Source organism: Anarhichas minor, unplaced genomic scaffold, assembly GCF_050575085.1.
Source record: "Anarhichas minor isolate MPS153535 unplaced genomic scaffold, ASM5057508v1 ptg000022l, whole genome shotgun sequence".
Taxonomy (NCBI): Eukaryota; Metazoa; Chordata; class Actinopteri; order Perciformes; family Anarhichadidae; genus Anarhichas; species Anarhichas minor.
The window spans coordinates 2,144,239-2,168,650 of NW_027466468.1; the positions used below are offsets into that span (position 1 = coordinate 2,144,239).

At 46.0% G+C, this 24,412-nt stretch overlaps 2 protein-coding genes across 3 annotated transcripts in view; one reads left to right on the forward strand and one right to left on the reverse strand.

Moving 5' to 3' along the window:
- On the forward strand, positions 1-20,095 carry mms22l (MMS22-like, DNA repair protein). Its single transcript, XM_076096460.1, has 26 exons — positions 1-585; positions 1,170-1,367; positions 1,653-1,778; positions 2,021-2,073; positions 2,776-2,863; positions 2,996-3,173; positions 3,378-3,471; positions 3,745-3,875; positions 4,297-4,410; positions 4,497-4,673; positions 5,426-5,494; positions 5,591-5,710; positions 6,100-6,335; positions 8,421-8,637; positions 8,769-9,058; positions 12,697-12,878; positions 13,141-13,291; positions 14,175-14,314; positions 15,130-15,272; positions 15,492-15,648; positions 15,761-15,906; positions 16,039-16,250; positions 16,421-16,587; positions 17,314-17,410; positions 17,557-17,724; positions 17,899-20,095. The coding sequence occupies exons 2-26, from the start codon at positions 1,195-1,197 to the stop codon at positions 17,972-17,974; spliced, it is 3,705 nt and encodes a 1,234-aa protein (XP_075952575.1). The 5' UTR covers positions 1-585; positions 1,170-1,194; the 3' UTR covers positions 17,975-20,095.
- klhl32 (kelch-like family member 32) overlaps positions 19,613-24,412 on the reverse strand; it is a 24,652-nt gene continuing 19,852 nt past the window's right edge. For both annotated transcript variants that reach the window (XM_076096458.1, XM_076096457.1), the window contains exons 9-11: positions 23,056-23,248; positions 20,989-21,083; positions 19,613-20,728 (exon numbers count right to left, since the gene is read on the reverse strand). In XM_076096458.1, coding sequence (XP_075952573.1) covers positions 20,567-20,728; positions 20,989-21,083; positions 23,056-23,248 — 450 coding nt within the window. In that variant the 3' untranslated portion in view covers positions 19,613-20,566. The remainder of the gene's footprint in view (positions 20,729-20,988; positions 21,084-23,055; positions 23,249-24,412) is intronic.

Consider the following 24,412-nt stretch of genomic DNA (forward strand, 5'->3'; position numbering starts at 1 on the left):
TATTAGCATAAGTGTACGCTACAGGATGTTTTCATGTTAATAATGCAGACATACTGAGCAGTGTCCCTCGCGTGTGTTTCTTTTAAGGATTATGTCGGATATATATGGTGTAAATTAAGATGACTTGATCTTTGACTGTGTGTGAGACCAAATCGACATTTTAACTAACGTTACCCTAATTAAATTACTTAAGTCTCGTGAGAGTGAAAAGAGAGCTCGGCGCTGTGAGTGTAGAACATATTACTTTGGTCTTTTACAAAAATAACTTGATAAAGACGTTGAAACAAGCACGAGACTACTGGAGAAAGACAAACAGGAGACAGCACCACTACATGGGAAACTAATGCGACGGAGGAAGCGCGTTACAGGGAGACCTCTCGTCCTGCGTCGGGTCCATACGACAGGCTCACGCCCACTGTGAAACTTCGGACCAATCGTAGGGCGCGTGGCGAGTGGGCGCATGCGCGGAGTGGACGCGCGGGAGAGACCGAAAACCCAAACAACGAAGTCATGACAGCAACGTAATCTTCGTACTTTGCTTTCAATTTACGGAATAATACATTACATAGGAAGCGGGAATATAAGGTTTGTAAATGTTTCATAGCAGTCGCGTCTGTAATTGCTGCTGTGTTTGGTTTCCCTGTTTGAAACGCTGCTATAATTGTAACGCTAACTGTGTATGCAACATATTAAGCATACAAGCGTCACTATAAAGTTGGTTGACATAATCAGGATGTCGCCTTAATAACTGGCGAACACTTAAACTCTCACGTTCTAGCGACAGTTATCGTTTAATAATCGCTGCCTGTTATTTTACACACTGGTGTACGTGGGCTGCACTGTGAAGTAGTTTGCTATGACATCTAGCATGTTGCTACTATTACTGACTAGTTCTGAGTCAAGGCAACATCAATTGTCAGATTTTCCATGTTAGTTTAAGTGAAACCTAACGTATCTCAGATAGACGGCTGTTTTGTGTGTGTTATTGTAACGTTATCTATGTTTAATACTGTATATTTAATATAGTATGTTTGAATCTGAGTTCATAGAGTCCATCTTCTCCCAATATGTGAATGTTTGTTACTTTTGTCTGCACCTGATGCAACACACCACCTCTGTTTTTGTGATACAATCAATGTTGTCTCAATACAATGTTGTTGTCATTACAGGTGATACTGATTCTGCACCGGCAGCATGGAAGACGACTTCAGCCAATCCCTCACCCCACCAGTGTCTCCATTCGCAGCAGACAGCCTGTGTGAGCTGACTCCAGCCCGGCCGCCGTGCTTCTGCTGCTCCGTGACAAAGGACGAACCCACCGGAGCACTCTCCACAGACGGATACGCTGCAAGAGGCTCCCTGAAACGGTACAGTCACTGTCAGTTCACCATAATCATAAATTAACAAATGTATTTTCCCACTTGGATGTCAACAGTTTTTCACTGTACCTATTTTGTGCCCCAGTGAAAATTGTTGCCAGACCTGTGGATTATCCTGAGTAACTGCATAATTTGTCTGAAAACCTCCACTGTTCAGTGGTCAGTTTTTGATGCTTGGAGCAAAGCAAATGAAATTCCAGTCACCTCCACTGTAATAGAGTGGCAGAAAGCCCTCAGTAAATGAAGTCTTAACTGACTGCTTCCTCTCCGTAGGCTGCTGTTGCGTCTTGACCCGGCCCCTACAGAGTATGAGACCGACACAGTGGAGGTCTTTGGTTTCCCCTGGGTAACAGAGACAGCATTGGTGGAATCTACAAAGCCACTCTTTGGTCTGTTCAGGTAAGCCAGGATGAAAAATCAGTTAAGTTTACTTTCTAAATAAACCCAGTTTTAATATTCATTTTTGTTGCTATAAACCACCCTCATCTGAATGCAATTTTCCACGGCAGCAAAAGCTAAGAAATTGAATTCTTCTAAGAACGAGCTTTTTTTACTAGATAACCATTTGTTTTGAAACACTATGCACCATGGGTCATTCACATGCATATCAATGGTCTTAGTTGCTTTTCGTTATGTTTCAGACAAAAAGTTTACAGGCTGGAGTCCTTGGTGCAGTCCAGCTCGCATGACTTCGGTAAGCTTTGTGCTGTACGTGATCCACACTGCAGCAAATAGTCAGACGTTCACTTTTCATGTCAGTATTCAGTCCACACAGTAAGCCATCCTTTGCTCACATAACAGACATCTTATGCGTTAGCAAAATGCTTTTATGTACATTGGCAAACAGTCAGAGTAACGTAGACAGTCAACTTACATAAAATGCAGATGGGGGGGGGGGGGGGTTCAGCATCTGTGTTTTCTAGAAAGGGGGGAAAAAATCTGAAGAAAAGTTGAATGTGCTCCCTTAGACGTCTCAAGTTATGACCTTTAAATCACGTTGGTTGAAGCCAAAGCCTTTAAATTGAAGGGCAGTTTGGCTGAACTGTGAGCCACAGCATCAGTTAGGAAAATGACTTTACACAAGGCAGAATTGTCCTGAGGAGAAGTCTTACTAGCCAACGTACATATGAATACAGCATACAGTAGATGCAAATAAGGTGGTATGTATGATTAACTGAGGAAGCAGCAGCGACGACGAATAATAAAGATGTAAATAGTGGTGCAATGGTGTGCTTTTCTCAAGTGAGCGCAATAATGAATCAGCGATGGCTGAACTGTTTTAACGCATTCGATTGTTGAGCTCAATTCTGAGCGTTTGAGTCTGATATGTGATACAGTGGGCATGTTTTACATAAGATTTAGGAATACAGCCCACAACATCCCTCTTGTGTTGTAGGTCAAGCAGGCAACCTCCACTATGAAGCGGAGGACCTCAGACAGCAGTGTGTTTCTTTTCTTCAGTATGTCAAAGTCTTCTTGCACAGGTAAATCTACACATTCAATGTCAGCACCAGCACCACTAATTCAAATGTTTGTGTCTATACATTTTATTGCTGCTTTTACTGCGTTTGTTTGTTTATGTGGACACGTGCACCGTCCTTTTTGCGTCTGTTCAGATACCTGGAACCCTTCAGCTCCCTGGATGCAGGTCCTTCACACCCGTATGAAGAGCTGGAGGCTCAGTTCCCCTCTGCTCTTCTGGAGGAGCTGTTTGGCATCAGCCTCCTCATAGGACGACTCAAAGACCTGCCAGCCAACGTTCAAAGTGCCTTCACGATACCTAACCCGGGAAAGGTGTGTGTGTGTGATTCGTAGGCATCAGTTGAAAAGGAGATAGGCCTTTGAAACGGGTGCAATAAAAGTGTGTAAAGTGAAACTTCTCTTAGACGAATGACTAATATGACAGTTTGTTTATAGCCCTTAAGAGTCCCCCTCACCCAGAACCTTGCTATAACTTGATGTCCTACTATTTACATTGCCGCTGTGTTCCTCCTACAGCTTTTTCCTCCCTCTTGGCATTTGTTACACCTTCATCTTGACATCCACTGGTCAGTCCTGGAGATCCTTCACCTACTTGGTCACAAGATGCAAGGCAAGTGTCTACTTAGACAGGAATTAGACACTAAAGATATCGAAATGTGATCACTTTTACTAACTATTATGTTGTAGTGTAGAGGCTGATGGTACCTGTAGTATTGGAATCCAGAGACACCGTATTCTGTCTCCATACAAGACAGCTTGAATGATTGTACACCGGCTGGTACGGGGCATCACAGTGGGCAATAATCTCCTGTCTTGCAGCTCATTTGAGCGTCATTATCATGGAAACGGGCTTTTAGTCATTTTTACCTGTTTTCCTCTCCAGGCCAGGTGGTGTACGCCCACCAGTTTGTGAACCTGACGGGAGAGAACCTGACCGACACCAGTCTGTTTGAAGAGCACCTGTGCAGTCTGCTGTGTGACCTAACTGGTCTGGCCATGGGCAAATACAGCAAGGTGGGCGGCTGGCCACAACTCATTAGCATCTCACCGTTGAGACGTACCAGCAGTATTTCTAGGTTGTTTGTTTTTTACCAAGAAATTCTGGTATTAAATATGCTCATTCCAGCATTTAGTGCTTGGTTGATAGAAAATGGAAGGAAGCTGCAGATGGCCCATACAAAATATGAATTTGGCTTCTGTCGTTCACCTGAGAATATTATCCTATTTAGTGTGGAGAAGCTTCTAAAACAGCTGGAGTACATCAGTACTGGATGATGATGATAATATTAACCCACATTTTTTGGATTGCTGATCACTTACAGTACTACCATTCTAATCAAACTATTTGTGTAATCGTCATGTGATAGACACCATGCATTTATGCAGACCAGAGTTGGGAGCTTACTATGTTGAATGGATCCTGTTTGATTTGTAGGTGAGGCCCACAGAGGCCCTGAGCAGCCATCACCACCTCTGCTCCTGCACCAAAGAGCTGTGGGTCCTGCTCATGCACCTTCTGGAATACAGGAATAAAGTGTTGCACACACAGGTGGGGCAAATACAGACGCACTCACAGTCGCACAACAGACTATGACTCTGGCCGTGCTAAATCGACCAACGTGTGTTTTCCTGTAGTCTTTCTGGAGCTACATGAACTCGTTGTTGAGGCCCCTGGTTTCAGGGAAGCCAGCAGCGGAGCAGTTCAGTGGCCTCCCGACGCTCTGTAAGGACCCTCTGGGATTCACATGGTGGCTGGTCACTCATGTCGCGATGTTAGGCCAGTACAGTCGGAACGGCATTCTCCAGTACGAGGTAAGAGGCCGAGAATCACAGTATTGGCGCCTTAAGAAATGACATCGCAAATATCTCTCTTTGTGTATATTTATTTCACTGAAGTTATAGTTTTGAAGACATTTTGCCTCTCATCCAAGAGGCTTCTGCAGTTCTAAAATAAGTCTTCAATTCATTTGTTTTGACACTTTAATAAAGAATGGTGCCAAAACTAGACATGTTGGTGATCAGAGACGAATTACAGAGGACTTCTTTGTAGAAAAAAGTGAGACTGATGATGATGATGGTGCCGAAGCATCATCAAGAGCAAGTACTCTGAGAGCTGGCCGTGTCTACTTTAGTCTTGAAAATGAATACAGGTGACACTCATGTGGATAGCTTTTGATTTTTTTGAAGTGAGTTCCTATGAGGCACTTAACCATAGTCAGTGTTTCATACAGTAGCTGACGGTTGATACGTCCCCAGTTTGGACAATCGGGCAGGAATACGTGCACAGGAGCAAAGCAACGTACTGCTGTGGACGGGGGCAGCAAAAAAAAAAAGGAATTTTAGCCACCTAAAAGAAAGGTCAACCTAAAAAAATGAATACCATAGATAGAAAAGACATAGATTAATATAACGGCTTCATAGGAAAGGGCGGTGCCGACCGCCGTCTACTGCAGGTATGATTATGGATAAGTACAGGATACAACCCCAACTCAAAGAATCTGAAATGTCCCTTTTAATAGATGTTTGATATTGTCTTTAAATGTATGATGTTGTTCTATCTGCAGTCACAGAAACATCTGGCGGAGAACTGGACTTTTGTGGAGGAGTTGCTCAAGTTTACCTGTAACCCCAAGGTTAGTACTGCTTCTAGTTACACTTCATTCATAACCTCATCGGGAAAAAAAAAAAAATATATATAGTTTTAGTAGTAATCATGTGTATAATAACAGGGAGGTCTAGCAGAGGAGCAGGTCAGGATGCACGTCCACTGCTGTCTCAGTCTCTGTCTGCTGTGGGAGCCGAGCACCAGCGCTGTCTCCACCCTCTGGGACTACTACGGCAAGAATCTGGTGAGGAAACCATGTGGTCACTGATGGTGTAATACACGCGATAAAAGTTGCTCAAACTAGATGTGTTGCCTCATGTTAAACTTATCTCCTACAACCAGACCTCCCTCGGATGACTTTCATAATATGAATGAACCTTTCTGCCACTTTTTGACATGACGTGTCGTATCTTTTCATTTCTTTGTCTTGGAAGTTTCACTGGCTGTCGTTCTAATAGTTTCATTTTCATATTTGTTGCTTTTTCCAACTCTTTTAAAACAATATATTATTAAAAAGGTTGCTTTAATTGATCGTGCAGCATTCTAGAGAAGTCATGTGGCACATTTTCCTTCAAGTTATGACCAAGGCCTGTACAGTTGCATTATACATCATATTCTGTCCCTCCGGCCCAGAGTGCTTCATTCACCGTACCCTGGCTCGGGATGTCTGGCATGGGCACTTTGTGCAAGACGCCCCTGGCTCTGTTGGAGCAGGCCCGCAGCTGCTGCTCCCCCTCTCCCCTCCGCTCCCCGGGACACACCCAGCTCTACCGCTCAGCCAACTCCTTCCACATCTTCCTCCGAGTGCTGGCCCTGTGCCTCGCCCAGGACAGGGCTGGTGGAGTCCCACAGAGACAGATCAAAGGAAGGTGAGATGGATGGAAGTCTGGGAGACTTTGTAGTTCTTGCTCCTTCACACTCACTCCCACCATGGAAAGTAGGTCTCAGGGCCAGGCAGCTGACTCCATATGCAGCTTACATAGTATTTTGGAGGAAAAGATGATAAATTATGAAAACTGGAACTGAAGCTGTGAGAAATGATTACTAATCAGGACTAGGCTTTGTTGCATTCCCTTTTTTCCTTTGATCTTCTCATGTGCGATGTGTTTCGTGTGCTGTTTGGATTTGTGTGTGTGTGTGTTTAGGTGCACACTTGCATGAATACACAAACAACATGTGTGTTTGCTCGCCATCATGCATTTCAGTCTTGTTTGTGTGCGTGCCAGGTGCACCGCGGTCTCCCGGTGCGTCTTTGATATTTACTCAGGCCCCCCCGGTGGAGCAGGTGTCTCAGGAGTCAACCACCTGCTCTTCAGCACAGACCAGAGCCAAGAAGCCTCCTACGGATGCACACACACACACACACACACACACACACACACACACACACACTGCACCTGCTCCCTAGAGCAGTGACATGGTGATCAGCGTGTGAGGCCATTGGATGGAGGGAGAGAGTGTGTCTTTGTGAGGGGAAGTGAGAAAGAGGAGAGGAGAGATCACAAGCTCATGTGCACGTCAGAACCGAGCGCTGGACCATCCTGTATCCCAGACCGGCTGGGCGCCAGAGAGAGGCAGCCGTAGATAAATCCGCCTAATGACTTCCCTCTGTCTGGAATGTGCTCAGTAGCTCTGCAGACATGGGGGCTAATTAGCTAACGAGCGTGGCGGTTAATTCGCCTTAACGAAGCTGTGTTGGTTTCCAACACGGATAGAGAGGGGAGCTCAGGCGGGTAGGGGAGCGGGGAGATGTGGGTGGTAGGCAGTCTGGCAACCGCCACACTGGGCTGGGACAGGTCCAGATTATCTCCCCCCCTCCCCCCTCAACCTCCCTCACCACTCCCTCCTCCCCCTCAGGAGGCGCGAGGCGTGCCGACTGTATTGCTACAACATTTCGGCAGCGTTCCTACTCCTGGCCGGGCTCTGCGGGACACCCGCTCCGACCGCATTAACGGGAGCGACTGCAAGCATGTTGATCTCCAACGCCGGGAGTTAGGAGCATCTGCTCGCCTCCGTATGAAAACAAGCTGTCCGGAATAAACAAACAGACAGGCAGGTTGGGAGAACACAGAGAATCCTCACTGCTGCCTCCCAGCGCGCTGCTTATATCCCTGTTACATATTAACTATTCATCTACAGTATTTAAATAAATGATTTCGGTGTTAACCTGGTCTCTCTCGCGTTTTTCTCCTCTCCTTTTGAAATCGGTCACACTTCTTACACTGAGTTTGTCTTGGGATGCTGGCTGTTTGTGTTTTGACCCAACAGCAGCTCCACTCACCTGTGTGGGCTGCATCTGTGTTTGGGAGGTGGAGTAAAAAAGGAGGGGGGGGTGGGTGCTCCAGCTTTCTATGTTTTCCTGCCGGGGTGGTTTTATTGATCTCACTCTGGTGTTGCAGTAAATTGGTTTGGCTGTAGAGAGAGGGACCAAGCGCCTACTGCTGTGTGTCTGAGTGTCTCTGACATTTAACATGATCTTTAAAGGCATTTCTCCACAGTGCCCGCAGGATCTAACAGCGTGCTGGGTGAGAGAACCACCCAGCACGCTGTTAGATCCTGCTTACTCTCTCTCTCAAGTTGTTGTTTTTTTTCTCTCTCTCACCCACATGTACACACACACACACACACACACAGGCCGGGCAGCCCAGCCTCTCCCCTGGAGCTGAGAGGGCGATAGGAGGCAGGTGGTGGGATGCACGGCAGGGGTGTAAAGTTCAGTTAGTCAGCATTTAAAGTCAGAGGTTTCAGAAGAACAAATCACCCCTGAAGAGTTGGTCAGTGGAAGTAAAGAACAATTGAAATTGGATTTTCTTTTTTTAAAGACAAGTGAACTGTTTTGTTAACCCGGATTAAGCGATATTGTAAAGAGCAGACACTGTGATTTTGAACCCGCCCTTATCTCTGACCACTTTGTTTTTTGAACTCTCTCTACTGTTCTCTCGTGTTTTTTTTAGGATTTATTCCAAGTTCTCCTCAAAGAAGATGCAGGAGCTACCGGAGGCAGGCCTCATGAACTTCCTGCTGCTGTTTCTGGTGGTGGCCAGGCAGGTGGAGCTGGAGGATGTGGCCGGCAGAGCCTGTGAGCTGCTGGGTTTCCTTCCCTCCAACTGCCCCCCTGGGCACCGCACCCTGGTCTGGAGGGGACAGCTGTCACTGCTGTTGTTGTTCCAGGTATTGTTTGTCAATGGAAAATTGTATCTGGAAGTTTATCAGGCACACAACAAAGTTTTTTGTGTTTTGTTTTTTTTAATTTACAAATTCCACCAATTTTAGTTTTTGACATCGACTGCTATTACTTCCAGGAGAGGGGTCTGGATGTTGGTGCACAGGCTACCTGGCTGGCCTCCTCCTTTAATGAGACGGCCAAAGAGTTCTACAATAAGACCACGGAGGTCTCTCGCAGGCTTGCCCTCTGGGGGCCCCTCGGAACGTACCTGGAGGGTGTGGGCGAGGTGTTCGAGACGAGCACCGGCCTCAACCTATCCGAGGAGAAGCTGCTCAACGAGGGGTTTGATTGGTTGCTGCGCGCCTGCCGCCTCTCGGAGCTGAATTCGGCCCTGGGCTTTCTGCAGATCGTCCTCGCCCAGCTCAGGTGAGACAGCTGGTGTGAATACCCACAGGCCCGCATGTATCTCTTACTTTTTCCTCAGTTTCTCTCATTCCTTTCTTTCACCAATAGCTGCTCCCGCACAGATAGTGGACACATTCAGACAAATGTTTTCTGGCGAAGGCCAAGCTAAGCTTCTGTTAAAATCCAATAAGAGGCCACAGCAGAGGAGAGCGATCTCTTCTGCTCTTCCCAACCCGGCCCCAGAGTCCACTCACTTCTCACACTGACAATGGGCGGATTGTGCTGTCGGCAGGAATGAGTGTCTGTAAAGACCTTGTGTTGCGTTGAGGCCCCCTGTTAGTCTCCGCAGACCTAGTGGCCCCCATTTCACCCTCACCAGGTGCCGGCGAGGCTCCGAGTAGAGTTACAGGCCCGAGGGACCCTCCGCGGACCCTCCTGTCGTCGTGGGGACGGCGGCGGCGCTGTGAGCGCGTTTGGAGACCGCGGTCAGTAGGGCGTCAGGACGGGTTCAGCCGCGGGACACGGGTGTTCGTTACACGTTCGACCCCAGCGGAAGGCCAGAGAGCCACAGCTGAAACAGTGTCTGTTTATGTGGGAACAGAAGGGAGAGTAGATACAAATCAGGTGAGAGTGGGAGGCTGAGGAGTGAGGAGCGATGTGTGATCGTTCACTGTAGCGGTTCAGGTAAATCTGGTGTTGAAGAGTAGAGTGTCACCTTGCTTACCAGCCTCTAAGTTTGCAACAATTCTTTACTTTAGTGAAGTAGTACAGCAAGCAGTACGTTCAAAATGTAATTGAAATCTTAGACGAACATAGCTTCCAAATTCATGTAGTCACGTTGATGAAATCATATACAGTATGTATCATGATACACATCTGATCGTCTAAAATTGATAATAACGAGCACATACTCACTTCTCAGAAGAAATGATGTGAAATAGTTTGAGGGAATATCATTTGAAGATTGCAGCTTAGTTTTTACATCACACTTTACATTACCACACAGTTCAATGCGATGAACAAACTCCATTACAACAGTGCGTACAGCTCAGGACGGGGTTCTCTCGGATGTGTGAAGGTCCACTTGGGACCCAAATGTTGGTTGAAATAAATGATGGTTACAGCAGAGTGCAGGATTTTCTTATTTCATTAATTCATTCAGCTTCATTGTTCAACTCTTACATTCCTACACCCAATAGTTCTGCTTACTTCCCAGTGTAGTTCAATCAAACAACTGTCTTAATCTGATTACTCTGTATTTGTTTCTAGAATGGGGCTTTTTCTGTTCAATTTGTTTGATAAAAGAATGTTTGAAATCATTTAATTTCTTTAATTCAACAAGTAATTTGTTGTATATTAGCAGAGTACTGAAAGGCAGAACTGAGTACGCTTTAATATCTGTTTAGTTAGCACAAGTAATATCATTAATGCCATATTCAACACCGTTATCCCACGTTTTCCTCTTATCGCCCTAACCTAAACTCAAAATTCACTCTCCTTCTCAAACAACTCCTGATGGAAATATTTAGCTTTTTAGATGCTAAAGGCAATTTTTTTTTGATGCTCAGTGCTGCAGACACATTTCAATCGGTTCCAAAAAGTATTAGCAGTCGCTATATATTCCAGGATTTGCTGCATGTCTCTATATGTATGTGGTTTCTTAAATCCTCCGTAGCCCATAGGAACAGACTGAGCAAAAACTATTACCGTCACTTTATACTTACACCACTTACAAAGGTTAAATGAGCTGAAACACTAGAATAAATACATTCATCTAGGTGTATGATTGCTTTAACTCTCCAGTGCATACGTTCCACCCTGCACACGCACACACACACACACACACACACACACAAACCTACACATCTGCCTGTGCCCACACAACTAAACAGAAACACTAACCTCTGTGTACTCCTCTTATTCCAGCGCTGGGCTCCTATAACATGGTAGCTCGTTAGCTTCGGCTAATTCCCAAACTTCCCATCTGAGATCTCGGGGTTGGAGGGCACACATTTGCACATTAATGGCCAAGAAGAGAGAGAAGAAGAGAACTCCCAGAGGCCGTCTGTGCTATGGCCCGGACCACGCTGACCCATTTAACCAAAAGGAAGAAAAAAAAGTTCTCTTTTTTCAATCCGTCCCACCAAATTAAACATAATTCTTCGGTCCTGGCAATTTTCGGTATCTCTTTGTGATTAATGCCTTTTCTGTGGCACAATTAATGGGCAATTATGTAGCCTGGCAAATTCAGCCTGTGCATCATTATGTCCACTGAGAGCCGCGTGGAATCCGCACGCATTAAGAGAGTTATTCTGCCAATGGCTGAGGACGCGGAGGGTCCGAGCGTTCGCTCTTGATAGCCATCGCCATGGTGCTGAGGCAGCAAGCCAGTCCCAGGCATAATTCCCTGGATTTATTCCTTCCCATGACCCTCTGCTGTGTGGGAGTGCGGGGGTGTCGCTGGTTGACGGTGTGAGCGGGCATTGGCACACCGTGTTGGATCTGTTTTTTGGGACAAACGAGTAATCCCCATCTCCTTGGCTTGATGAAATACAAGCCTCCCCATTTTCCTTCATGAGCATTAAGACCTCTTACCGGATAGTGAGCCTCCCTTTTCAAAGTCAAGGACACCTGCTGTTAGGTCACTTATGAGAAATGTAGTAACAGTTACACCTATGTTTTATGATCGGGATACATGGACAATTTATTAAACAGAAAGTGGACATGGATTGAATTCCGCTTGTGCCTGAGTGTGTGTTTGATATGTCATTGTTAGGATGCTATATTATATATTGTATGCGTCCATATGATGGATGCAGCTGGGGGAAGGGTTAAACAGGGTCCCTAATGGTGTGTGTGTGTGTGTGTGTGCGCGTGTGTGTACACGTTGGAGGAAGCCGCAGCGAGGAGGATTAAGTGGGGTCTCTGATGATGTCTTGTACAATGAGGGTTGATGGGTGTGAAAGGCCCATTCCGCAGTAGTAACGAGGCTAATGAATTCAGACTCTAATCGATTGTCTCAGCTCTCCCTGGATTAGATGCAACCTTGCTGGAAGGGAAGGCACTGCTGAGGTGTGTACGTGTGTGTGTGTATGTACCATAGTGCATGGTTGAGGATGTGATGGGGGGGGGTTACGAGTTGTTGTTTTTTTTTTCAGTCCTTTCCTCCTTCCCCAGCACACCTCAACCCAGCTTCCCCATCCCATCCGGGCGAACGAGGGGGACAGGAGGATCATCTCCAGTCTAAATGAGATTACAGCTCCTTCAGCTGCTTATCTGGGCTAATGCCAGCCACTGTGGGGCTGCTGTAGCGGCTGGGGCCAGGGATGAGCCAGAGGAGCCGGGGTATGGTCTGTGTACAGGGGATCAGCATTAGGCTGCTCCACTCTACGCCTATAATATCCTCCTCCTCTGCCTCCACCCTGCTCTGCTCCACACTGCAGCGCACCGCCGCACGCAGTAATCCCCCAGGAGAGAAGAAAGGCAAAACACATGAAGAAAGAAGGAGTGAAAGGAAGAAACGGGGGAGCAAAAGGATTTGAGAGGGCGGAGTTGGACAGTGTTGTACACAAGAGCACAGCGCTATGTTTGGATTTGGTGTCTGACAGATTTGTTTATCTGCTTTCTTTGTTTGCGTGTGTTTCTGTGTGTCCTTCCAGACGGGTCCATCAGCGCAGTGTCCAGTCGGCGCCCGCCTTGGCCTGGGCTCCTGGTAACGGCAGTGTGGTGAAAGAGCGCCACCTAGCGGTAGCAGCCGCACTCTGGGCGCACTTCTTCCCCTTCCTGCGCAGCCTACGCCTCTCCCAGACCCCTCCGGCACAGCTGGCAGATGCTGCTGCAGGTCAGTAACGCCCACTGGGAGGAAGAAGAGACACTGAGTGGAGGGAGGAAAGGGTGGGGGAGAGCAGCCAAGAGTTTTTGACAAGCGTTCAACCGAAAATGGATTTTTGACGGCACAATACTGATCATTTTTGAGTGAATGCCGGCATTTCGCACGAAGGCAGAGAATTTGATTTGAATTTGGCAGAGAGAAGAAATGTAGTAGTTCTGAAGTAGGACGAGAAGAGAACATAGTAACACTGAAATCATTTTGTCTTCCTCAGGCTTCACCCTGTTGGCGTTTGATCTGCCCAGCTCCGCCCCCCAGGACCTTCAGCCCCTCCCAGTCCAGTCCATCATGCAATGCTTTGGCTGGGACGACATGGTTCAACCAGTTCTGGTAACTCGCTACCTCCCCCATCTGCTCCAAAACAGGTACATTTGTGCCTTTGTGCCTTTTACCATTTCCTCACATCGCTCCTAATGGGAAAACATGAGGTCGGTCCAACAGGGAATATGACCACCTCTGAAACCGTCAGCTATCAAGCTTCATCGTGGTAGATACCACTTGACCAAATAGTTTTTCGACAAGTCCCGTAGGTGTATTGGGTGCTGTCTAATTAATGGATTAGACAGTGAGCGTCCTTGGTATGCTCGAAATAGGTTTGAATGAAGGAATGGCTCTCATGACTCTGAACTGACTCCGAAATGTAGCGCATCTCCACAATCACACTCAAGGGTACAATGTGACTATTTCAGCCTCAGAGGTCCTCTTCAGACGTTGCCAAGTGATATTAAGGTGCTACACCTGAATATAAAGCCGGAACAAGGACACTCTTCCTATTTATTGTTTAGAAGTACCAGCCTGCCAAGCCCTCCATCCACTGCTGTTTGAGCTGTTAGAAATGTGTATTATATAAAATGAAGTAACGCTTTCTTTCTTGTGAATTTAATTAAATTACCCCCCCCCCCCCCCCCCTTTTCAGATATAAATGTCCACCTCCCTGTATCCTTCTACGCTCATCATTAACAGCTGTATGACAACTCGGAGGAAATCTGATGGGAAGAGGCATTTATGTGTTTCAGACACAAGTGGACCTCAATGTTTATGGCTCGGCGTAGACATTCTGCTGTCAGAACACAAAAAAATATCACCACTTCAGCACAATGTGAATTTTAACGTCATTGATGTGATGTGTGCTCGCGTGTATGGCTTTCGCCGCTCACTTATTGAATGCTTGATATTTCTTCATACCTTCATCAAGGAAAGAGCAGTAAATCCTACAGCCGTATAATATGATTCTTCTGTCTTTTTCAGCGAGCTGGTGTCCTCGCTAAGCGGTGATTCTGCCGGTGTCGTGTCCGGTTCTGCACAGAGCCTGTCGGTGAGGGCCTGGTTCCGCTGTGTTCTACAGCAGCACCTTCACAAGAACCCAGATGGGTCTGACAGCAGAACAGGTAATGCCACCGAGTCTACAGTGTGATTTAAAAAAAATAATAACCATCCATTGAACGGCAGGAAAAATCGACTTAGACACAGGTGTATATGGAGTTTCTGGCATATTAGGGAATTCAGAGAGAGGTGTATCACCAAACAACAAATAACACATGTTTTACTTTTGGTAAAACAGGAAGTATCTGTAAATCCAGGTAACTAGTTTCTACAGAAACCCTGGGAGGTAGTGAGAAAAAACAATTGTGGTGACCCATTTCCTAAAAAGTTTATGACTCAAGAACAGATGTATAAAAGAGAGAATCTGGTGGGAGAAAAAGTTTTGCCATAATCGTTTTTTTCGTTTTTATTGTAATACTCATTTTGGCCACAAGAGGCTGAGGGTTAGAAATGGGACTAAAAACGATTTCTTCCAGCTGAGTTTTAATTTCTAAATCCACTCCATAAACACGAGGTACATAAAGTGTGTAAGCAAGTTCTGTAACATTACCGTCATGTCTTTCTTTTGGCTAGAAATACATGTAACCTAAATATGAATGCATTTAGTCCTGTTTAGAACTTCAGCCTCTTGTTATAAATGAGTATAACAACAACAAACACACATTTAATAGGTTTTTTAAATTATTATTTTGAGTGACGGGTTACACCAACAACACATTTTAGAAATGTTTCTGGACTCAAAACAAAATCCTAAAGCTTCACGACTCCAACTCTGCTCTGAATTGAGAAACTGTTCCGTCTTTGTGGAGAAGAGTCTTCGGCTCGTTACCTTGTTACCTGCATGTCTTGTATCAAATATGAACGCCCGCTTTGCTTCCAGGCCGGGATGTGGAGGGGCAGCTGTGTGAACTGACCCGGCTCGTGCTGAGACTACCCGAGGTGGACGGCCTCCTGCAGAGAGCGGGCCTCCAGCCCACAGCCTCGAGGCTAGAGCCCACTTCAGCCCTGGAGCTTTTTGTCAAGGTAACGCATTCTCACACGTGTCAAATACACACAGTTTCTGAGGGATAGTCAATGTCTCCTCATCCTCAGTTTATGCATATACGACCTAAAGTATCCAGCATATCTTACGTCGCCTTTACTGCACTACATGTGACGTATGCTTCATGCCGGTCGATACCACCGCGGCCTGTATTTGAATGCAGATATTTCCATGGATTCATTCTCTTGTCATGGTGTCAGGCTGTCGGCAGTGTGTACAGTGGACTGCAGGTTTTGTCCGAGCGCTCGGCCATGGTGACCAGAGCCCTGGACTACGTTGGCGATATCCTGAAACACGTTAAACCGTCTCTCGTCAGCAAGAGCCAAGAGGGACTGCAGCTGGTTTACTGGGCTGTCGGTAGGTGCAGAATAGACACAGCTTCAGAAGCACTTTGTTTTTTTTATTTGTTTTTTATTTTAATAATTGAATTAATTTAATAATTACCGTTGCTTTGTTCTGTTTGATTCAGGCTGCATAGTGAAGCACTGGAGCCCCCTGCTGGCCACATCTAAAGCCCAGCAGCTGCTGTTCCGTATTGTGGACGGGCTGCTGCTTCCACACAACCTCACACAGCAGGACAAAGCACTCAGGGACAGCCTGCCTCTGTATTTACAGGTTAGGACATATATACTATATATGTATAGTACCCCGAGTCACGTCTTCAGGACACGCAACAGGCCTCACCCATGTCTTTACTTTGTCCAGATGTTTTCATACTGACTCTTTCTTTAATGTATTCCCCTGCAGGGTCTGTCAGTGGCTTCCAGCGTGTCTCAGTCGCAGGGCGCCCACCTGAAGCAGCAGCTCCGCTCTGTTACCCGCAGATATCTGGACCATTTCCTTCCCGCCTCGCCTTCCTTGGGCATCATTGCCAACCACCCAGTGCTTCTGAGTGCCTGTGAGGCCACGCCCACCCCCCGAGGAGCAGCGCTGAGGAGGACCATCCTGGAGGTGCTCTGGTAGGTCTCTAGAGGTGGGGTGTTGTTGGCCCGTCATGGCCCCACCAACCACCTGACTTTGACATTCATTTCATTCATTTGTTTTCCACTGTTACTCCAAAAATATATTTGTTAAACGATGTTGTTCTCCTACAGAACTGAAAGTTCTTGTAAATGTCCCTGTCTCCCAGCGAGAGCTTCCTGCAGTTTAAAGGTCACGCCCCTCCCCCTCGGCTAGCGGCCGTCCTGATGTTCCTGCTGGAGCTTCTGAGACGGAACAGTGACTCAGACCCCGCCCTCCTCACTCTGCCCCTCCCCTCCCTGCTGCGCTGCGTGATGCTGGTCAACGAGCCGCAGGGTAAGATCACGCGTGTGCATGTTCGCACAGAATAAATCCGGAGCTTATAAAGTGTCGTTTTTTTCTACATTGAGTGCGAGCGCCTACACATTTTTGATACAGAGGGGCATCCTTGAGTTCCACTCGGCACCGCGCTCCTCAGAATGTCCTTGTCTAGCAATCTTGGCAGTCGGTGGAAGAAACGAGCTGAATGCTGTGAAAGAGAACTTTCTTCAGTTATCTCCACAGTAATATGAATAAGTGTCTTACCAGACTACCCTCCTTGTCCGTCGTGTGAGCTCAGTTTTTAGGAAGAGGGTCCCTGACTTCATACAGGAAACAGTCCTAATGTGAGCCACTAAAAGGACCACGGTCCTGTAAATAATAATAAGTTGTTTAACACAGTGATGACGTGTATGACTGCAATTTTGATTAATTACAGCAAATGTTACATCCTTTTTTTTTCCGTGCTGAAGGTTATCCAAAATAAATCTGACCAGGCATGCGTTTGCGTCAGCTTCACTAGCAACTCAATAAATGCAGTAATCATAGCACTTACTTACTATCAGCGAGGTGGTTGCAAACATGTCCTTAACGCTTACAATTTCAATCAATCCTCACTGTGGGGCAAATTATACGGGAAAAAACACCCAATCAAGTTTGTGTTTGTAGTAATCGCTGAAGGGCTGTCTAATCATATCAGTGTGTATTGTTTCTTTGGGTGGTGGGGGGGGGGGTTCTGTGCAGTGAGGAGGACGAGCACAGATGCCTTACAGCTTGTGGTGGAGCGATGTGCTGCTGCATCTACAGCCGGGCCGTGTGACCGGATGATCGCCGCTTTGCGGTAATTGACGATGATGTCTAGCAAGTAAAGAGCCGTGTGGCGCTGGACGCACGGACCCCTGACACAGTTACTGTAGCCACTATCTATATCACATTTAAAGCCTATTTGATCCTTTCTACTGTTTGTGTAATCCCAAATGCTCCTAGGTCATTCGTGGAGGAGAACGAGGGAGTCTACGACAGACAGGTGTACGGCGTCCTGGAGACGGTGTCTGTTCTGGACCCGTCTGCGGTTCAAGCTCTCCTTCCCAACCTGTCTCTCAGTCTGAGGAACACCGAACGCAAGAGAGGGCTGGGCAGGAACATCGCCTTGAGGTGAGCAGGCGCATGAATCACATGGTGGAAGCCACGTAGACGGCATTCATCGCCTTGGACTATTTATAAGTTGTCTAGACGATAAGCAGGTGTACAGAACTGGAACTGTTCTTTAGCTGTATGCTTTATTGAATGTGTCCACTAATGTGACCGCTCCGTGTCTCTGTGTTACAGGAGTGCATATAGCAAGTTGCTGGGCCTCCTCGGAGAGAGTGGGCAGGCAGAAATAACCAGCCTGGAAGCGGACTGAGAATGGGTTGTTTTTTTAAGGACCAGCTCCAGGACCTGTCACCAGCTCCAAAAAACACTTTTTAGTCATACAACCTTTTTTTTGTGCCAAAATTCTTAATTTGGTCATTAAGAAAATGACAGTGCTGCTAATCAGGCTATTCAACAAAACACAAGGGTTCAGTGTATTTCATTAGCCGAGTTAATGTCAACACCTGATGTGCTGGAACAGGTATATGAAACTGTGAACATTTAAGATGCCTTAACAGCTGTACTTAAAAAGGGACAGTTCACCCCAAAATCAAACGTACATATATTGTTTTCCTCTTACCTATAGTGCTATTTATCAATCTCTATTGTTCTGGTGTGAGTTGGTCCTATTGAATATAATGGAATTGTATGGCACTCCACTTGTGGCGCTCAAAGCGCCATTAAAAAAAACTCAACAGCAATGTACTCATGACCTGGTTACTCGAGATAATCCACAGCCCTTATTGTGAGCACTTTCATGTAGGAACTATTTTCTTGATACGGAACTACACCCGCTACAGAAGGAAGCATGCATCTACTCGTGGACCGGAGGCTCGTGAAAGCGTGAAACGTAAACATCAATGGCGTCCTCCTCGGCTGAGCTGCAACGATAGCTAGCTCAGTGGTGCTAGGTGAGCTAGCACGCTTTTCTTTTTTCCTGTGCGGTCATACGGTTGCCGGGTATAGTTTGGTAGAGAGAAAATAGTTCCTATATGAAACTGCTCACAACAAGAACTGTGGATTATTTTGATTAACCGGGTGATGATTTCTGGAAAGAGACGCTTTGAACACATCAAGCAGAGTGGCCTCTAGTTCAATTATACTGGCGAGAAGGCAGACATCTCTACGGCCCGTATCTCCAACACTCTGCCACTCCCACCAAAACATTCTACATTGATAAATAGCACAACAGGTAAGATTTTGGGGTGAACTGTCCCTTTTTAAAGAATATGTTCCAATCATGGACTATAAGCATGATATCACCAGGTTGTATATAATGTACATATTGTAAAAAAAACAAAAAAAAAAACAGGTGCAGCTTTGCATTTTGGAAGATGCATTATTAACGAAATAAAATGTGACAGTAAATACGAATACACTCATAGGTCTCTCCATCGTTTCATTTCAGCTCCGTAGTGAGAGAAGTGAGGAGCGTGTGCACCGAAGGCAGCACACAGACTATTCGTGCTTATAACCATCAGGTGCCGGATCTGAATTACAGATTTGATGACAGTCGTGGGAGAGCCAGAGAGTTCAGTAGCAAGAAAACAAAGTGAAAGAGAGGAGTACTGTTTGTTCCAATTGTCTATCGCCCTTCCAAGTCACAGCAATCTCTCACGATCCGACTTTAGTTTACACCGAATCACATGAAGTCTCACTCCCGTCTCCCACAATCACCAAATCCCATTTTCTGTCATCGCTAGTCATTTCCAGCCTCATCAAACGTCGATGCATGTATCCCTTCATCGGAGCGGCAGACTGCTGCACCGACGCTATCGGAGGGGGACGGAAGGCGCGACAGAAAGGCAGTAGAAGTGATGCTTTGAGTTAGTGTTCAGTAATCTGCTGGATAATTCACCTTCTTCCCATCATAGCTATTAATAACAGCCCTTATAGAATACATTCTAGATAAATTCATGTTGCTTCTTTATTCTGAAAATGTGCCATAAATATTCTTTCACACATGTTTTGGACAGAAGAGGGAAGTGCAGAGGGACGTTTCCTTTCTTTTGGTTAAAGTATATATATATTTTTTTAAATCAGCACAATGGTGTGTTATCATAACATCATATAGACATTTTTTTGGGGGGAAATATTCTCTGAATGATGACAGACATAAACAGTCTTGGGTCCTGAGCAATGTCACTCATTTGTGTCACTGCTGATGAAGAAAAGTCTTCTTTTTTTCTTTCTTTTTTTTTTTACCTTATTTAAATGTTAATAAAAAAATGACATGGTTGTTTAAGCTTCCGGCTCTTGACACCGTCAACACAACCTGCAATTTCAAAATGCATGCGAGCCAATGAGAAGACGGTCCTCTATATGTTGGAAAGAAAACACATCCTGCACGTTCTTCAGGCCACCAAAGTGATTCTAGAGGTTTGATGGAGATGTTCTTCAGTGATTGAAACCCTTATAACGGGTTACAAAGAGGACAGTTTGCTTTGAACTCCTATGAACAATTGAGCAATTCAGTAATGTCCGCTTCCCACAAGTCACTTATTGGTAATGCGATTGGCATGTTGTTCCTGTCTTCTGAGGGGATTTTAATCCCTTCAGGAGTTGGGGATGAATGCTGTCTCAGTCTTTGGGGAAATACAACAGATATGCTGTATTATTGTGGCATCTGCTTGTTTTTGAGATTCCTAGAAGCTTGCAGGATGACACGGCTCTTGTATCCCAGGAAAGCGTTACTACATATGAGGTCTCACAGAAATCCCTGTACACTCCTGTGACGTGACATGGCAGGTTCCAGCAGGATCGCTATGAGCAGGTACGCTTTTGTGAGCCACGTTTGCAAATACTGACGGCCCAGAGTGTTTTTGTTTTTTGTCTGTTTTTTGTTTTTTTTGTTCCTCTGGTTTTAAACGGCACCGATCCTGTGATGGGGTACTTGTAGAGTCTGTAGGTTCGGGCAGGTGAAGTAAGGAGCCGGGAGGAAGCAAGTCGCTATCCCGTTGGAGGCGAATGGCAGTGTTGGCCCGTAGAAAACCTCCTCCTTCCCCTCTGTGCTCAGATCCAGCACCTGGAAACACAACATTCATATCAGTTTGGGGGTTTGTCTGTCGAGTGATACTTTTACATGTAATATTTTACTAGCTTGTGTGTGCTCAACTGGCAGTATTTCTGAAGGCAGCCTCAATACGAATATTTTCAATCAAGCTATTCAATGGCTATTTCATCGCTGTTTCACTTAACTCTATTAACAGCATGTTATCAACAGGATTCATATTACTCTATCTGTTGTGAGGCTTAAATAACAATAAAAAAAGCCCCATCTCTCACCTGAATGCATGCCAGAGGCTCATTGGTCCAAATGGAGTATCCTCCAACCACGTAGATTCTGTCATCGTGGACGGCTACTCCGGACTCATTTTGACCTGGGGAGGACAAAGAGCCGACACAATGCTTCACTGTGCAAAGCAGAGGGCATTCTGAGTATGACTTCCGTGTCCTCCCCACCCCCACCCCCCTTCTCCCTGGTGGGGGCAGAGACGGAGAGAGATAAATGGGGAAAGATGGGGCGAGGGCGGGAGTGTATGGAGATTGAGCCCCTGTTCTCTTTCCCCGTGACTTTGTCTTAAACTTTAGCAGATATCACGGGAGGAGGAGAGAACAAAAGAGGAAAGTCAGACAGGAGGAGAGAAGGTGGTTGGAATAGTAAAGTCACCTGAACTTTAAACCCTCTGAGCCTTCATTGAAGGCATGAATCGACAGAATATGACCACATCCTACAGCATATGCAATACGATTGTGCCTCTAGGTCCAGGCTGGTGGAGGTGGTACTCCATCCCACCTCCATCAGCCTGGAAGCTATAGATGCAGGATGCCCACGGCTCATAAGTAGGGATGTATGTGTTTTCACTGCAGCGCCCTACCGCCTCCTCACAACCAGCGGGATGCATTATGGGTATGTTTTTATCTAATGAGGAGGATAAAGCAGAGAGATTTACTCAACATATGTTTCTAAGCGCCACATACAATACAGCATTGGGATTTAAAAATACACGGTTTGAGATGAATTTGCATTAAAGCCCCTGAAAACGTATATTTCTCTATAAATAATTAATTTAGTCGTGAATTAAATATTCACGACTAAGTAAGCTACATTCAAAGATCAAGTTAGAATAAAATTGATGTATTTAGACTTGAATGCTGGAGAAGTCAGCTCATCTACTTCATCAGGACTGTGGGTGTGGTTTAATCAGACTGAATTGACCTGGCGACACAAACAACGGCCCCACATCAGTCCTCACATTTAGATTCAAATGGATCTAAATCCTGATTGGTGCGCGGAAGGATGTGACAAAATCTTTCTTTTTGCTCTCTCTCTCTCTCTCTCTCTCTCTCTCTCTCTCTCGTTCCAACTTTGGCAGAAAACTGTGCTTTCATGTACGACCCCATCGTTCATCGAAGCTGACTGAGAAAGCATGTTCTCAGGGCCTTTAACAGACAAGTTGACCGGGACTACATCACTTTTTGCTTCGTTTTTCTTTCTACCAACTCCTGACGGGAATATCTGGCTCTCCACCTGCTAAATGCTTCACACTGTTTAAATGTTGTTAATATAGTGACGGTAGAATAGTAAGTTAGAACTCTCTCAAACAACGGCCTCCTGAGGCCAAAAACAACAAATCGGCATAAAAGTTGTGAGCCAGAAAATCAAATCAAAGAGCTGAAAGACGCTGTGAAGCTCCTTAAACTGCAGAGTCAGGTGATAATCACTACGAACGACCCCTCTTACATACAAATTGTCGTTTCATCCAGTGCTCATATAAAAAACACTTTAAAATATCTCGACTAAAACTAAAAAGGTTGGTTCCAGAGCTAAAGATGTGAAAGAGCTGCACTTGGCAGTTCCCCCCATTATCCTCCCCAAATTGCAGTGACATAATGACCATTTGTTTGAATTCCAAGGACCGCAACACCCACAATTTACATAATGTGACAGTTTACGCAACGCTGCATGTGGCGACGAGAATCAGCCATTTTTGTTGCCCCCCCCCCCCCTCGGTGGACAGAGCTCTCTTTTAGGCGTAGCTTGTGCAGTGTCTCAATTAGATGGGACAGGACCTTCTTCTCTGTTGCTTCTCCAGGTAAAACAATATCTCGCTCTCAGCAAGACGGGTAATAAGCATATGTGGAACTGTTCCTTTAAATGACTATATGTGACATAGAAGTCTTATAAGGCTGCAAAAATAGCCGACTATGTTTGTGTCTACATTCCCTTGGAAGGAAAGAACGCTCGCAGACCAGAGGGGTTGATGAATTGGTTACTATCAACCGACTGATCATCCCCTGTACACATGTGGAAGTGTATGGTGGCGTGTGTGGTGTCTTCCCTTCGCCCACCCGTGAGGAGGCTGAAGGAGCAGCGCGTCCACTGGTCCAGGTCCATGTTGTAGGAGTCGATGTGGCGGACCAGGATGCGGTCGTTGTTGTAGTCCAGGTCGTTGCCGCCCAGCACGTAGAGCTGCCTCCTCACCGCCGCCATGACGTGGTAAACTCGCCTCTGCAACATGGGACTGCGGGCCAGCCACTGGTCCTGAGGAGGTGATGGTGGTGGAGAGTGAATACAGGGGAGGGAGGGGGGGGGGGGGGGGGGGAGGAAGGAAGGAAGAAAACGATTCGATGCAGGTGAGATGTGGTATGAGGAGGGAGAGAGAGAAACGGAGAGGGTGGGATGGGAAAGGAGGATGAATAGGAAGATTAATATTTAAGCATATCCATGCATGGGTAATTGATGTATGCTCAGCGCTGGATAAATAACGTGACACTGGAGCTCTGGTTTCTACTAATGACTTCCCTCCCTATTTCTAATCATATGTTTCAGCCACTCCATTTTACACCGAGGAGCCCTGCTCATTTCACTAAGTGTGTCGAAGCTTATTTTGTGTGTGTGTGTGTGTGTGTGTGTGTGTGTGTTTGATTGAGGCAGAGAATGAGTGTGTGTGTGTGTCTGCTGGGAGCTGACGGGTGGCCATCTGTTGAGGGTAGAGTGGGTGGGGGGTTGCTGTTGCTGTTGCTCTGGCAGGTGAATGTAGATTCATGGCGAATACAAATGAGACTCTCTCCCTCTCGCTCGCTCGCTCCTCCACACCACGACGTGCACAAACCCATATGGATGTGCACCTCATACGCGTATATACACACACACACACACACACACACACGTGCCACATACCTCCGCACTATATACAGCCTCACCAGGACGCAGCCCTCTTTAACAGCTGGCTTATATATGTAACACAAACAGAAGCTGCAGCTACATTCCAACGCAGACAGCTGTGTGAGTATTGCAAACACAGATATGTTTAATTGTCATGCCGAGATTCAAGGCTGCGACCAAATAGATCGGATTGTTTCGCTCTGTATTTAGGATAAAATGTCGTAACCTTGTAGAGGTAATATTGGGAGGGTTTCTATTTACATTTACACATTACAGTACCAGTACTACAAATCACACATACAGTACTTTACTGTGGGTTGTATTCTAAAACAAGCTGCAGAGGTTTCACGTTTGTTGTGTAGGGTTTTTTTTTCTTCTTTTTTCCACGATGCTGATGGTTTCCATATGGTGTGGAAAATCAATTAGCAGACTCTTGACACCTGCCTGTCGTGTAATCCATCACGGCCAACAAAGTGTCTGCATTAATTTTCTGAAAATGGCCATTATTGTTGCATTTATGCTGTTTAAGTGTGGTTGGAG

Bases quoted from the DNA above. Each gene is read 5' to 3' on its own strand.
- mms22l (XM_076096460.1), top strand. From the start codon at position 1,195: ATGGAAGACGACTTCAGCCAATCCCTCACCCCACCAGTGTCTCCATTC. The intron at 1,368-1,652 runs GTACAGTCACTG...TCCTCTCCGTAG, and splicing joins GCAAGAGGCTCCCTGAAACG to GCTGCTGTTGCGTCTTGACC. The intron at 15,649-15,760 runs GTAGGTGCAGAA...TGTTTGATTCAG, and splicing joins GCTGGTTTACTGGGCTGTCG to GCTGCATAGTGAAGCACTGG.